Raw genomic sequence first — 13,980 nt, forward strand, 5'->3', positions numbered from 1 at the left:
GGAGCAATTGGCTGAAACTTCATAGCCTCTATTCAGGGCAGACTGAGCCAGTTTTCTGTTTGTAGCACGGCTGGGATGTGCAAAGGGTTAGGGCATGCTGAGATCCTTTTATTGTACAATGTGTGGTGCTCACAGGAGTGGACTGGTCACAAAGACTAAGGACAGCTCGTCACACTCCCAAGCCACATGGTCTGTCATGCTGCCTGCTGCAAACACAGCTCATTGGCTAGGGCTAAAAAAGCGGACACACAGGGACTCCCTGAATTAACCCATGTTAGTACCTGAGGTGGTGCGCACCCCCACAGTGGAAGCCTGCTTCTGTCACACATGCTCATTTTATGAGAGGGCCAATAGGAAGAGGAAGAGAAAGGGAAGAGAAGGAAAGGGGAGGGGAACAGAGGGGAAGGGAATAGGTGGGAGAAGAGAAAGCCAGAAGCAGTGGAATTTCATGGAAGCATGATCCAATAATAGTTCCCTAGATGAAACAGCATTTGACCCATATGGTCATTGCCAAATGCATCTCCAAGGAGATGGCTCATTTCCAATGCATCTCACCCACAGGTAAGCGCCATGACCCGAGAGTATCCGTGTGTTAGTGGCCACTCAAAGCAGTGATCTGTGACAGGTGTGCACAGAAGACAGATAACCACCACCTCCTTTATAAAGTTTACCTTTAAGGCAGGCCCTGCCCTGGCTCAGGCTTGCTCCACCCTGTCAGGGCAGCCCACAGCAAGCTGAGCAGCAACTAGACTTTATCTACAACCACACTGCCCAGGAGACAGCTGCTTCCAAAGTTCATGCCGTGGTCAGGGAACCCAAGGACACAGCTAGCTAACGTACAGTGAGGTTTCTCTCCTTCCTTCCGTCATGCATCGTGGACTACACAGTGCTTTCTTCATTCCCAAGAAGCATTGAGAGGTTTTCAGCGGTGATGGAATTACAGTGCACAGTCAAGGGGTATCCATCTCACTATCTGCCTGAGATACAGTGCACAGTGTTACAGTGTACAGTGTACAGTGTTACAGTGCACAGTCAAGGGGTATCCATCTCACTCTCTGCCTGAGACTGATCCTAGGGACCCTCATCAAATTCTCGGGCCAAAGTAAGTGAGACAGAGCAACTTCATTCTTTAGAGATGTATAATTTACTATAGGGGAATTCAAACTATGGGTATCAAACGTGCTTCTGCCACAGAACAGTGTTTCAGTTAATGGGACAATGGCATGTATAATGACCATCACAAGGATCTGAGTATTTCGAGGTGTCACAGCCAGCTTGGATAAATACATTCTATGATAGTTTCACGATGACGCAATCACCCAAAGTCAGATTTCTCAGGATGACTTCTTGTCATCAGGCACTGTGTTTGTATTGAATGTTAGTATCCTGGCATCAGGACAAGAATACTGGGGTTCATACACTAGGAACAGTGTCAAGGACACAGGCATTGGTTCAGTTTACCTTCCAGGTAACCCTGATGCTCTGAGATGATGTGGGCTCCAGGTGAACTTCCTGAGGTGGACCATCAGGAGCTGCAGGAACCAAAAACACAGAGGCAGGTTATATACACCAGAGGCAGATTTTTTCTTTTGTAAGGAAATGGGCAGCAAAAAAAAAAAAATCAACAATGGCCAAGATACCCAGAAAATGTTACAAAATTGATCTGTAACCTATACCCATATATATATGTATACTTTAAAACATTTTAAAACATATTATACTTTAAAACATTAGGAGACTCAGAAGACCAAACATAAAGGTCATGCCAAGAGTTGTGATCTGTATTGTTTATAGAAGGATGCTAAAAGAGAAGTCTATGTGCGTACAATTCAGATTCAATCTTTAAAAATCTTTCTAACCTGAAGTGTGGACCTGCAGAATAGAATGCAGGGATTCAAAGAGATGACTCTAAATGTCAGGGAAGAGTGCATATTAGGATCCAATAAATAAAGTGCTGTAGGCTTCAGGCCCACGAGAAGAGCAGAAGAAGTTGCTATGGCCCATGGAAAGGAGTGTTCTCTGCAGCTCAGACCCAGGGATTCCCGGGGTAGGGATGAGCTGAAGAAGGTAGCTCCAAGAAGAGGTCGGTTGCTTGGTTACAGCTTTAGGAGACTTAGAGACAGTGAGGAGAGGTCATGTGTCCTGGTTGGAGGTGAGTGGGCAGAGACTCTGCAGAGGAAGAAATGGGGGCAGAGGGAGCACCATACCCACTGCTAAGAGGGTCAACTAGTCCAGAGGCTATGTAAGTCAGTTTCACGGTTCCTCATAAAACTAAAAGCAACTCTACCATATGATCCATCTACCCCATCCCTGGGTGTTTACGCAACAGACACCAAGTTACCATGCCATAGACACATTTGTCCATCCATGTTTACTGCAACACTATTTATGATAGCTCAGTTATGGGTCCAACCTAGGTGTCAATCAACAGAGGGGTGGATCATGATAATGTGGTTTAGGTACACAGTGATAGTCTACTCAGCCACACGGAGAACGAAGCAAGGAAATGGAAGCAACTGGGGTTGATCACATTAAGCAAATGAAGTCTATCTCAGAAAGACAATAACTATATATTTTTCTCATTTGTGGGTCCTGGAGTTTAAATAGATGCATAAAAATCATGGATATACAGATGACATGTAAGCAGAAACAAAACTGTCTCTGGGATGGATGGGAGGGGCAGGGGAAAAGGAGGGTGGGGCAGGAGGGCTAAAACAGCGTGAAAATGGCCTTGTATAGCCCAGTTTAATAAAGCAACAGAAAAAGAGACGAAAGAAAGGGACAGATGCTCAAGCTGCTGGTCAATGAGAAGAAAGTCCGCAGACAGATGCCATACAATGCAAGCTAGAAAGGACAGCCGAGTTCCACAGGGCAGGGCTTGTGGGAGGGAGAGGATGAAGGCATCAATGCCAAGTGATGAAGTCTCGAACAGGGCTCACCGTATTTCAGTGTTATGCATCTGAAGGCCAATGGGGGCTCCTCCATGTCTGAGGACCACAGAGAGGAGGGACTTCAGCCCATAGCCTGCTTTTCTGACCCACACCCCATTCCCAGTCTTGTCCATGCCTCCCCTGAAACCTGCCGCCAAGCTTGCCCTCTGCTTTCTCTGACATCATCAGCCCCCCCCCTTACCCTGGCACCCTGCCGTAGTTAGGCTTCAAAAGCCATAAAAGGGGCCAGGTTCCAAAGCACCCTGAAGTTCTCACCAATTCTAGTTACCTGGTTACTCTAGTTATCCCACTTCCCAAGTCACACTCCCTGCACGGAGCCCCTCTCCCTTTGACTTCACGGCCTCCTTGGTCATTTACGCACTTCCCTTGTCCAGCGCCTTAGCAGCATTAAGGCACACAGGCTCTAGAAAGCTCTGAGCCTTTGCCCTTGAACTTTAATTTCCCTCCATCAAATTCTAGCCTTGTCTTGGGGCTTCTACAGGCATTATTCCTACCTGGTTGCACACCAGACCCTAACATGTCTCTAACATGACCCTAGCATACTTCTGGCCTGTCTTTGGTCTCCCAGGGTCTCTTAGGAGCTGAGTCCAGAGGGAGTCCCTTTCTGGGACTTTGAAGATGTAGAAACAGAGTCTCCTCCTTCCCCTTAACAGGTCCAGGCACAGCTGTGTACCTGGGCCACTGCATAACCTTGAGTTTTCTAATCTATCTGTCAAAAGATTTTCCTAGTCAAAGTTGCTTCCTAGTATCCAGCCACTGGGACCTTCACCGCCAGAGCTCTGCCTCTGGATACTTCACACAGGAAACAATGTCAGACCTGATAAAACCCTGTGGAATAGACTTCTTCTTAGTTACAGAAAAGCATATAGCTTTCTCCATCAGAATCATTCTTTTTTTTATAAAAAGGTATTTGTTTTTACTTTTTTGAACTATGTGTATATTTGTGGGTGTGTACACATAAATGCAGTACCCACGGAGCATCAGATCCCCTGGAGGTGGAGTCAAAGGTGGCTTTGAGTCAGCTGACATTAGTGCTGTGAGTTATTTGGGACCTCTGCAAGAGGAATCTGTGCTCTTAACTGTTGAGCCATCCTCTCTCTAGACTTCATCAAAATCACTCTTGCAAATATATTTTGGATTGACCTGGTCAACTCTAACAGTGTCTCCACTTATTCTCTCAAATTCTCCTTTTTTGAGGGTGGACTAAAGGTGACTGTTGTTTCTACAACATCACTTGAAAGATACTTTACTCATAAAAAGGACTTTTTTTGAAAAAGTAAACCTTACTGAGCTTCAAAGGCCCTTTTACTCAACCACAGGCAACTTCTGCGAGGCGATATCAAGGCAGAGAGAATTCTTAACGCTGAAATGGAGAGAGCAATTCACAGGTTACCCCGCCTATTGCACTAAATTTAAAAGTCATGCTGGCATTTAATGCTTAAGAATTGGCTTCCATGCTCCAAAATTGAAGCTGTAATATATAAAGGAGATTTTTTTGGGTTGCTTTGTTTTAAATATTTAGTTTTATTTTTAAATGTGTGTGTGTGTTTGCATGCTCATGTGTATGGCTGTATGGGTGCATATATACACCTATATATGTACACACATGAGTGCTGGTTTCCACTCATGTGGAAGAGGATGTTAGATCCTTTGGAGCTGGAGCTACAGCACTTGTGAGCCACATACCATAGGTGTGGGGACTATACTTGGGTCTTCTGCATAAGTAGCAGGCACTCAACTGCTGAGCCATCTCTCCATCCTTGAGGAGGTTGTTTTGTTTGTGCTTTTTATACTAGAATACACAACAGTATCCCGAGGGTAGGCAGAGACTGGAGGTAGAGATTGATAAATAGCATCATTTCCCAGAATCGATCATCTTTGCACATCTACAGAAGTAAAAACTGGCCAATCTGTAAAGCAGCAGGGATCAGAAACTGTTCACAGTGTCTAGTATTTTTGCCAGGTCCACAGCAAGGCAACTTTCACTCATTCTCTTTGGTTGTACATGTCAAGGAGAGGTCTATGTGACTGCCAAATGCACAAGGTTTCGCCATTCACTGGCTTGTCTGCATAGGTTCCTCATGAACTGGCTGCTCCCTGTCCAGTGAGCCTCCCGCTTCTGACAGCCAACTGCTTCTCAAAGAACTGTGAGGTGAGAGGCTCTCAGAACATTCTCTCTCCCAGGTATCCATATTTCCTAGCTACAGTCAGAGTCCTGAGTTTGTTTACTGAACTGGGGAGAAGCTTCCTGATAAGGCTCCCCCCCCCCCCGCCCCAGATGTCTGTCTCCACCTCTCTGGAAAGTTGACGAGCATCTACTATGAGTCAGGTCCGGCATATCCATTCTGCACCGTTCTCAGTGGATGTGGCAGCTCCAGTCTTACAGGAAAGTGAAGAAAGACAAGGGGCTTCTTAGAAAGAAAAGATGCTTCATAGAGACAACAGGGTTTTGTTTGCCAGCCACAAAAGAGAAACAAAGTTGTTTCCTTTGTAGGCAAACAGATACAAACAGAGACAACCTTACTAGGTGTATTGAGCCAGCATCAGAAAGGTGAGTAGCTTAAGTCTTTGTTTTTTGCTCTTCTCTTTCATAGTTCCTTGATTTTAAATAGATACATAAAGTCACAGTTGCATATGTGACAGAAAGGACACCGACTAACAGGCCGAAGTGGACTAAATCTATGTACGAATGGTGCTGTTCAGTGGGTTAGGAAGAAATAGAAGACCCAGGAGCCACAGCATAGCCTCACACACAGATCTTCCTTTGTGTAGGAGCTGGGTATGGAACAAGTTGTGGTTTTGTGGGGGGAAAGTAGCCAAGACGCTAGTCAGTAGAAACACGGACATCATACTTCTGATGCAAAGACTGAATTCATATGAAATAACTGAAGGATTAACCAACCGTTCATCTACATTATTTATTTATTCAGTTATAGCATGTGCCAAACATTTTTCTGGGGCCTAAGATGAAACAATAAAAAAAATGCCAGTAGCTGTCACTGTGCACGTGAGAGAGGGCTGAAAATAAACCACAGGCTTGAACCAGAACAGTCCAGTGTGTCGGATGGTGACCAGCTACTTTAATGGGAGTGTTACGAGGGGATGGGCTCAGGCATCCTAGAGTGAACCTTAAGTAGAATCCTAATATGGGTGGGGACAGTATTTATAGAGTTGTTAGGCAAAGGATAGAAAGTGAAGAGGGAGAAAGGGGAAGAACACTCTAGAACATGCTAGAACATTTTCAGAGCATCCTAAATTAGTATCGGGTTGAGGCTCCTTATGTGTAAGAAACAGCAGGAATACTAATTATTTCTATAGGATTAATTGCTAAGGCTCTCACCAAACTGAAGGTGAAAAGAATGGTAACCAAGAGAGGAAATTTAAAGGCTGTATTGTGTACAGGGCATGGCTGACCCACAATCTACTGCAAAGCCAATGCTGTGTTGTGGCCTCTCTGAAACCAAACCATCCCTCTTCTGCTAGTCTGGGAAAATGCAGTGACATTCAAGATCCTTCAGCATAATTGGACTTCTAGACTGCCACACAGATTGATAATGAAGATGATGAGGGGGGCCAGCCACCCCACACTCGGTCACAGGCACTCAGTGTCATACAACCTTCAGGGTTCAGCTGCTACCAGGAAGTGGCTCTCTGGCAAAAGTCGGCCATGGTGTGACATGTCTGGTAGGTATCATAGAGCCCCGGGAAGTCAGAGGCACTTCTGGTCCATTAAGAGGTGATCTTGTCAACTCTGATAGTGTGTCTACTCACTCTGACTTCTTTTGGGGGCACTACAAGGAAGTCTAGAGTTTAGAGATCACTAAATGGTGTGATCTTTGCTACATACTTGCTTTTTGAGGTCAAGTGCATTTAAGTGGTATGATTATTCACATGGGCACTTTCACATAAAAATATCCAGAATTGAAGCTCAGAAGCAATGATATTTCCAGCATTAAGAAGGAGCACTGTGCAAATGACAGCAATTCCTTCTTGAGACAGCTTTGTGATGGATACTGCAGGGGTCTTAAAATCAATTTCCCATGGGGCAAACACGTAAATTCAAGGCCTTCAAACTCTTCCTTAAAGGGTGATAATTTGTTCCTATACAATCTCTGTTATGTTTTCTCCTTAATAAAAAAAATATTTAGATCACATTATTCTTGTTACTGGGTTACTGGGTAGAATTTGGCTTCCTTGGCTAAGTTATTGATGTTTCAGATAAGGGAAGGGAGGGGCCGTTGTCAATAACAGGTTCATCGGAGGGAATACAGCACTGGATTCCAGTGGAAAGCTGCCAGGCACCGAGGACCAAGAGCGGCTAGGAGGATACATAGTAACAATAAGCGCCTGGATTGAAATAGTGATACATCACTCGGAGTGCGAGCATTAGGAAGATCCTAAATGGAGCCTTCCCAAGGCTAGACCCCTCTGCAGGTTATGACTGGGAACGTAGGAGGAGAGGAGGATGAAGGCCCCTGAGCTGGCAGTTGGACCTGCGGTGAAAGGGTCTTATTCCAGCTTCCTTCTTGTTCTCTGAGCCTTCTTGCTCTGCCCTGGGCCTCTTTTTATCTTTTCTGTCTAGATCTCCCATTTTAGCCAGCTCAAGCTCCTTTCAGAAGAATACAGTCATCTAAGGGCCTCCTAAGAACTTTAATTTGTACAGAAATTGGTTTCTGGAATCTGAGGTGTCAATAGCAAAGAGCCAGAAAAAGAGAAAGTGTATAGCGTGCCTTTTCATTGTACCCTCGAATGGTGGAAGGGGCAGGGAGTTAGTTTTCATGGGCCTGTTATTAGGGGTCAGTTCTACTCATAATGACACCAACCTCATAATCCAGTCAGCCCCTTAAGGCCCCACCTCTTACCGGACATGGGGATTGGGTGAATTTGGGGGCATATCAGCATTCATACCTTAACACCCTTCAGAATCTTCAGTATGGGTTAACACTACTATATTTTCTCACCACATACACAAACTATACTTCTCTATCATGCTGAAGAGCATAAATATTAATATTCAGTACACACACACATACACACACACACACACACACACACACGAGAAATCTCCTTTCACACGGAACACACTGGGTTGAGATATCAATAGCAAATACTCCCTAGTGTTTGGGGAGTCACAGCATAGGTCAGGACACTGGGGTCCATGCAGAAGTGACCATAAACCCCACGTGCTATTGTCATCAAGATCCGTGATCTCAGATGCTAAGACTTGGATACTGGGTCTACCCAGAAACCAGATAAGTTACCTCATGGGGTGGAAGAGTCTCTGACCTGGCTTTTCTAGGAAAGGCGGAGAAAAGGAGAGTCAAGGTTTGGAAGATTTAGGAGAGTGGGGAGGGAGAACAAATACCCAGCAGAGTGTCAAACAGGTCTGAGTAGGGCTACTGGGCATCACTTCCTGTAGCTCCATAATGGTGAGGGGGTAGGGTAGGAACCCAGAGCTAAGCAACTCACAGATGTCTCCTCTGCAGGTGTGAAGTGATAAGTGGTCTCAGATGCCCAACACTTGGCCACTACAACACTACAGTTTCTAGGCAATGTTCATTGCTTGACAAATAATTTCTTTATTTTCAGAAAAGTATCACATAGGTCTCCCCAGATGACCGCAGTTCCCCCAAAGACATGTTTTTTTGAGCATCATTGTCAGGAGGTGGCTGCAGCATCTGTAGCCACAGCAGTCAGTTCTAAGGAGGGATCCTTGGTCAGCCTGGTGGCACCCCCACCTGTGAGTCACACGTGGAAACTGACTTTCCGATTCTCATCATGCAAACCCTGCTAGTCCATCCTCTTTCTTGCTCATTTGAATGTCAAATCAGATCCCAAGGGTGGCTGCCCAAGTCAGCACCTAGGCAACATTCAAGAGCCTAGCCAGGAAGCCGAAGGGAACAGACTCTGTTTCTATCTGCAGAGACAGCAACAGCCAGAGCTGTTCACCTGGCCTCCTGGATGCAGGGAGAGATGCTGCCATGGCAACCAGAGGCTGTTGCAGAGGTGAAGAGGAAAGGACACAGCCCGCAACAACAGCAGTGCTAGTAATGGCCGTCAGGGGAACAGTTGCAGGAGATACTGCTGGAAAGAGGGAGTGGCAGGATGTGAGGGACCAGGAGGACACTGGGCGTGTGGCTGAGCAGTGCAGTGTGAGCTAAAGAATGTGGGAAACTTATTCTTTGAACAGCCAGTATTCTGTAACTCCAGGAAGTTAGGGACAGGGTAGGTAAACGTTTTTTATATGATTCTATTTTTGCTGAAATATATGTCAATACTCAGTTTTCAGCTATTTCTGAAATCAAAGTACTTCCAGAGCTCGGAATTTGTTTTTCCAGTGTCTGCATAAGGAGGAAAAGGAACCAGACATACATCTGTTTTACAGACGAGAAGACATGAAGACAGAGGCCAAGCATCAAACATGAGGGCAGCCTGGTACCCACCCTTAAGAACCATTTTCAAGATTGACGTCTTCCTGCATTGAGAAGTAGGCCCTGGTTTATGGCCTTGAACACACCCAGTCTTGTTTGACCTTGAAAGCTAAGCAGGGTCAGGCCTGGTTAGTACTTAGATGGGAGAAAGAGTGTCCATTACTTAAACTTATTTCCTTAAGAGTAATATTGACCACATAACAGAGAATTACAATGCTGTGGCTGGTTCAGAAATCACACTTCTTCAAATTTAGCATGAGGAAAATAATCTTGAAAAAGGAGCAAATGAAAGATGATATGGTGTTCACTATTGCAGGGCTTACACTAAAGAAAAGTTGACAATGACCAACACGCCCAATCACGTAGAGTCTGTTACATATGTGGTGGGCTATGCCACTATGAATCGTAGGAAAGAATTTCAGACGAACATAATGTCTATGCAGAATACAAAGTGGGCAGTGCGAAGTCAATAACAACCTGCCTAGAGGTTGATACCAACTTCCATTGAGTCATGGTCACTGGAAGATGATGGACAATGGACTGACCTAAGATTAAATTTATACAACTCTTTGATTGACAGTGGAGAAGCAAAGGTAGGTTTGAGTGCCAGTCATTCTTCACTTCCCAAGAAATAAGCCAGCCATTGGCTCTTTGCTTCCTTCTAACAGAAACCCAAAGACATTGGCTTCCTCCCCTCCTCCATGGGATAGGTATCACAATCAATACCTAGATGTATGTATGAATGATGAAACTGGTCCCAAAAAATGATCTAGAAGGTTCTATAAAGATGGTCCTATGCCAGCTCTAGGTGACAGGATGGTAGAAGTTGCTTTGTCCACTTCAAAATGCTTACAGATATCTTCAAAGTTTTCAACATTTAAAAAGAAATAATTTATCACGGTAGGACAATAAAGTGATTATGTCAAGCTTTAAGTAACCTGTGCCTCTGCACTTGCCCACAGATATACTCTTGGAGTTTCTGACTTAAGCTTGTGTCTTTCTCCCACACTTGACCTCATGGGTCTTGGGGGAACACACTTAGCCTTTTCCCATCAACCTGGGTCTAGTGCAGCAAAACCAAAAGATTATATCACATGACTCCTTGAGTTCCTCAGCACTGTTTGCCTCATTTTTTTCCATTCACACTTCTATATTAAGAACCTTGATTTCTCAATAAAAAAAAAAGAAAGAAAGAAAGAAAGAAAGAAAGAAAGAAAGAAAGAAAGAAAGAAAGAAAGAAAGAAAAAGAACCTTGACCATCTGAATAGCAAGAATGATCTCAAAGCTGGAGCAAAGTGCTGTGGGCATATTATAAGGTATAGGGCCATGGGAAGTCCACATAAAAGAATGTGACCGGGAGCAGGGAAAGGTGTGATTCGATTCTACATTTAAGCGTCTGAATCACAAGAGTGGATTACTGGGTGGCAGGTTCTAATCAGTGCCACCTACCTGCCTCATCCGCCGTGATGGTGATCTCGTTGCTGGGCTCACTCTTGCCAATCCGGTTCTTGGCGTACATGCGGATGCTGTAGGTGGAGGAAGGGTGGATATCAATGATGGTGGCCGAGTTCAGCTGAGGGGAAACATCTTTGGTTCTTTGAGCAGAATCCCAGGAGTCTTTTGGGTTTTGTTTTTCAAAAAAGAAGAGATAGAGATGTGAGTTTTTTTTACTCTGCCTTTGAAAGTTCACAACAGGAATTTAAAAAAAAAAAGGAAGAAAGAAAGAAAAAAATACCCCCAAAGTGAAATCTCAACACAGTGTTCCCAGCTTCTTGCCAGAGCTGGTCACCAGAGGGTACATGGGGTCACACACTTATTACCCATGGCAGTAGGTAAAGGACTGAGGTGAGCTTGGTACAGGAAGGGGCTTAGGGCAAACGCACAACACATATGCCTGGGGAAGAACAGGATGGGAAACACATGTGATGGAAGCTGGTTCTGTGGAGCCTCGGCCACACACAAAGGCTTATTCTACAGTGCACCATGACAAACTATATTTCAGACATTGCTCCCACTCCAGGTCCCTGGTTCTAAAAAGGCACAAAAGTTCAGCAAAACACTTCACTATATCTGACCCTTTCTTCCTAAATCAAGTGTGATAAAGCTAAAATCATTCCACACAAGCCGGTTCAACCTTAGCATAAACCCCATAAAGAAGCACCTTGATCAATTTCAGTTTTTAAAAAAAAAAAACTCATTTCATCCCAAATCTGTGGTGGCGGGAACCTGTTTTCAGTCTCAGCTATTTTAAACATTAGCACCTCCCTACTGTGAAGGGATCTTGTGGAATATGTGACAGTTTGAGCAGAAGAATTTTGGTAGAAGCAGATGAGGTCAGCCAAGTTTCTTGTATTAGAATAGATGGGCAGTTGACTGAGGATGGGTATTCATTAGCAGCTGTTGATTATAGGAGAAAAGAAACCCTGAGACCATAGATGGAAAGAATATATACACACCCACCACTACCTGATCTTCTGCAATCCTTAAGGATTTTCATGGAGTCTTGGGAATGTCAACTCCTTTGTCTTACTAGTGATGAGTTTAAGGGGGCTGCCTTGTCTCAATGTAAAGCAAGACTTGAAGAAACAGAAATGCATGGATTCAGAATGCTTGTAAGGATTTTTCTTCTTAGGGAATCACACATCATGGAAATGGGTCATCACTATCAAAGAGCAAAGTTTAGACATCTTTTTAGTTGGGAAGACTGGGGGTAGGATACCAACATGGAGAAAATATGGTGAAACTAAATGATGAGTTTGATAGAGGATGAATGAGGGGAAGAAATCTATGTCAACAAAATGATGTCCAACAATGAGCCTATCACATAGAGAAAACATCAGGTCTCCTGCAGAGCACGTTTTGATACAGGGAGGAATCACTAGAATTGCTAGATACAAAGAAATACAGGGGTAAGCAGGCATTCGGATGGTTGATGGTTCTATCAAGATAATATGTAAGTTTCTGGGAATGCAAGGAAATGTAGACAGAACTTTTTCACTACAACCACATTTATGGACATGGAAGAGACTGAGAGCATAGAGAGGCTGCCTGCTTCTTCCCCCAACCTCCCAAGTCCTGTAAAACACCAAATCAGGGAGGGGATGACTATGTAACCTGCTGATCACTCAACAGTCTCCAGCTATAGGTTCCTCTGACCCAGCCTAAGTCCCTGTAGGTGGTCCACTTGCAAAACAACCTTCGAGTTTGACTCAGAAGCCACTCTCCCACTCATAATTTGCTTTTCACCTGTGGAAAACAAAATCATTTCAGACAAACTGGGGATTTAATTTTCAGTGTGAAGGTCTAGGGAGTCAGTCTACACACAGATGTTGCTAACTAGAGGCTGGTATTTGACCTCAACTGTGTTACCTCAAGCTCAAGATCCTTATTCTACACCCTTCACATATTCTCCTAAACTTCTTTTGAGATGATAGTACCAGACACTGCTTCAGGACTGCTCCACCACAATAACGTCCCTGCAAGGTCTCAGCTTACAGGTGGGAAGGAATGATGAACAAACATTTGTGTTAGATATAAAATGCAGCAGCTTTGGCCAAAAAAATGGTGGGAGCATTGTGTGTTTGCATGAAGTAAAGCTCAGAGAGCAGTGTGGCAGATCCCCGAGTGGCTGGTGGAAGGGAACAGAGAAGTATAATATTCACTGCTGATTCCAAACAATCCAAGGAAGAATTGGAAAGCTTATAAATTCTGTGAACCAGTTCAGCTTGAAGGTCAGATGCCTGACCCCAGATCACAACAGGTCATCAGGGACAAGAGTAAAGCCACTGTTGTTTGCCAGGTGCTGACCGTGGTGCTGAAGTTCTCCACACTCTTGGAGGTGGGAAGAGAGGAAAGGGGCCAGCCAAGCAGGCAGGGAAGGAAAAAAAGACTATGGTCCCCCAACGTGAGAGAATGGGGCAGATGTAACTAACAACTATAGTCCAATGATAATGAAGGGTCTTATGAGAAGATGTTGGGGGACTGTCACAGAGCCCAGAGCATCCATGTAGAGGAGATGTAGTTTCCCCAAGAATCAAAAGAAAGGGGCAATCAGAGCATCCCAGAGCTGCTGACAATAGAGAAGATATATGAAGCAGGGAGGCACCTGCCCTCTAATGCTTGCTTTCTACAAGACAATACCTGTGGTGTTGTCCTGGATTGATGTGGGAGTGTCATATATCAATCTGTTGATTTCATTGGTTAAGTTATAATAAACCAACTGCTTGGCCTCAGCTTAGAACATAGATGGGAGGAGTAAACAGAATAGAATTCTGGGCGGAAGAGGAAGTGAGGTCAGACTCTGCTCTGCTTCCGGAGAGAGACCCGACAGCTCTGCTGGAGCAGAGATGCCATGCTCAGCTCTCCCAGGCAGCTGCAACCCACGATGGACTTAGGCTAGAATCTTCCCGGTAAGCGCACCTTGGGGTGCTTACACACATCATTAGAAATGGGCTAGTCCAGATGCGAGAATTGGCCTGTAAGGGCTAGAGTTCATGGGCCAAGCAGTTCTTAAATGAATACAAGTTTGTGTGTTGTTATTTCGGGCATGAGCTAGCCAAGCGGCCGGGGTGTTGGGGACGCAGCCCCGCCGCTCCTAT

The 13,980-nt window shown here is 44.7% G+C and overlaps 1 protein-coding gene across 1 annotated transcript in view; it reads right to left on the reverse strand.

The window, feature by feature from the left end:
* Window positions 1-13,980, reverse strand: part of Dscam (DS cell adhesion molecule) — a 444,522-nt gene that overhangs the window by 109,820 nt on the left and 320,722 nt on the right. The window contains exons 15-16 of the mRNA XM_050162107.1: window positions 10,832-10,999; window positions 1,462-1,532 (exon numbers count right to left, since the gene is read on the reverse strand). Coding sequence (XP_050018064.1) covers window positions 1,462-1,532; window positions 10,832-10,999 — 239 coding nt within the window. The remainder of the gene's footprint in view (window positions 1-1,461; window positions 1,533-10,831; window positions 11,000-13,980) is intronic.

The sequence above is a fragment of the Alexandromys fortis genome, unplaced genomic scaffold, assembly GCF_014885135.2.
Source record: "Alexandromys fortis isolate MF-2015 unplaced genomic scaffold, M_Fortis_MF-2015_v1.1 scaffold_128, whole genome shotgun sequence".
Lineage (NCBI taxonomy): Eukaryota > Metazoa > Chordata > Mammalia > Rodentia > Cricetidae > Alexandromys > Alexandromys fortis.